We start from the raw sequence: 1,886 nt of genomic DNA, 5'->3' as shown, positions 1-1,886 counted from the left end.
ACTATTACATAAATACATAAAGCTCAATACCCCCCTCAAGTTGGAGGTGAGGACTGCAGTGACAACTTGCTGAGAACCCCACAATGTTTAGCTCCAGCCAAGGCTTTGGTGAGGATGTCTGCCAATTGAGCATGAGTGGGAACATAAGTCAAATTGATCAACCTTTCTTGAAGTTTGGCTCATACAAAATGACAATCCACCTCAATGTGCTTGGTCATGGAAAACAGAATTTCTAGCTATATGGAGAGCTGATTGGCTATCACAAAAAACAATGACAGGCTTTGGAAATGGGACAGGCAGCTCCTCGAGTAATCTGCACAACCAAGTGAGTTCACCAACAACTTCTCAAAGAGATCTATATTTTGCCTCGGCTGAAGAAAGGGAGACAGTTTCTTGTTTCTTGGACTTCCCACTTATAGGACTATCTCCCAAGAGAACTATGCAGCCACTGACTGACCTTTTGGAGTCTAGACAAGTAGCCCAGTCGGAGTCATAGTAGGCCTGGATAGTGCAGTCTCGATCATTAGAGAAGAAGATTCCCAGTGTAGGGTCACTTCTCAGATACCATAACAAGTGAAAAGCAGCCTTAAGATGAGGTTCCCTGGGATCCTGCATAAATTGGCTAAGGTGTTGGACTCCATAAGCAATGTCCAACATGGTATTAGTAAGGAAGTTCAGTTTTCCAACCAGCTTCCTATAATATGTAGGGTCATTCAAGACAACACCAACCTTAGCCTGCAACTTAACAGAGCGATCAAGGGGGGATGACAGTCCACTATAGGACATACAATCATATCCTTTGAGGAGATCAAGAGCAGATTTCCTTTGTGAGATGAGAACACTATCAGTTTTATAAAGAACCTCTAAGCCCAGAAAGTAGTGTAATCTGCCCAGATCTTAGATTTTGAAGGTGTTATGTAGGAAGCTTTTCAACTGATTGACCTCTTCCATTTCTGTCCCTGTGATAAACACATCATCAACATAGACAGCTATGTACATAGTGGATGAGTCTGTTCTTTGCAAAATAAGGAATAATCATGGAGGGAATGCACATAGCCTCTGGAGTATAATGCCTCGGCTAGCTTGGCATACCATTGCGTACTAGCTTGCTTCAACCCATAGAGAGATTTGTTCAGTCTACAAACAACGCCTGGAGTGGGCACCTCAAGGCCTGAGGGAATTTCCATGTAGACTTCCTCATGCAAGTCCCCATGGAGGAAAGCGTTATTGACATCAAGTTGAGAAATGATCCACTTCCTATTTACTGCAGTGGAAATAAGATCCCTAACTGTAGTTAACTTCACAACATGTGAGAAAGTTTTAATATAGTCCACACCAGCTTGCTGTGTGTACCCCTTGACTACTAGTCTTACTTTGAACCTTTCAATGCTCTCATATGCTTGGTGTTTCACCTTGTAAACCCACATACAATCAATGGCCTTCTTTCCTGGAGGTAATGGAACCAAATCCCAGGTATGATTGACATGCAGGACCTCAAACTCTTAAGTCATTGCAGCCTACCAAGCTGGGTTAAGTGTTGCCTCCTCATATGAGTATGGCTCATTAATATTGCAAACATTCATCACAAATGAATGACTATCATGAACTAGGGATTCAGGTGAAATATGATGATGCAAAGAAAATAAAGCAGCAAGAGATGAGGATGAGGTAGTAGGAATGTCTGAGCTTAACTTGGGGATAGAGCAACATCGTTTTGTAAGTGAGAAGGCATGTGATGTTCTCTCTAAAGATCTCCTAAGTGTAGGTGCATGCTGATGGAGAAGCAGGTGGTGGAGATACAAATGGAGAAGCACGGGAGGATTGTAATTCAGTAGGGAGAGAAGGAAAGGAATCAGGAGAGTAAGAAGGAAAAGAGTCAGGATAAG

At 42.5% G+C, this 1,886-nt stretch overlaps 1 protein-coding gene across 1 annotated transcript; it reads right to left on the bottom strand.

Annotated features, from left to right (window-relative positions):
- Nucleotides 1-201: 201 nt before the first annotated feature.
- On the bottom strand, nt 202-1,427 carry LOC109237593. Its single transcript, XM_019403908.1, has 3 exons — nt 1,093-1,427; nt 458-823; nt 202-313 (listed from the first exon to the last, which is right to left on the bottom strand). Exons 1-3 carry the CDS (start codon nt 1,425-1,427, stop codon nt 202-204), a joined length of 813 nt encoding a protein of 270 aa, XP_019259453.1.
- Nucleotides 1,428-1,886: the final 459 nt, after the last annotated feature.

Source organism: Nicotiana attenuata, unplaced genomic scaffold (assembly GCF_001879085.1).
Source record: "Nicotiana attenuata strain UT unplaced genomic scaffold, NIATTr2, whole genome shotgun sequence".
In the NCBI taxonomy this organism is placed as follows: domain Eukaryota; kingdom Viridiplantae; phylum Streptophyta; class Magnoliopsida; order Solanales; family Solanaceae; genus Nicotiana; species Nicotiana attenuata.
The sequence above is the reverse complement of the archived record's forward strand: the minus strand, read 5'-3'. Positions and strand labels throughout refer to the sequence as shown.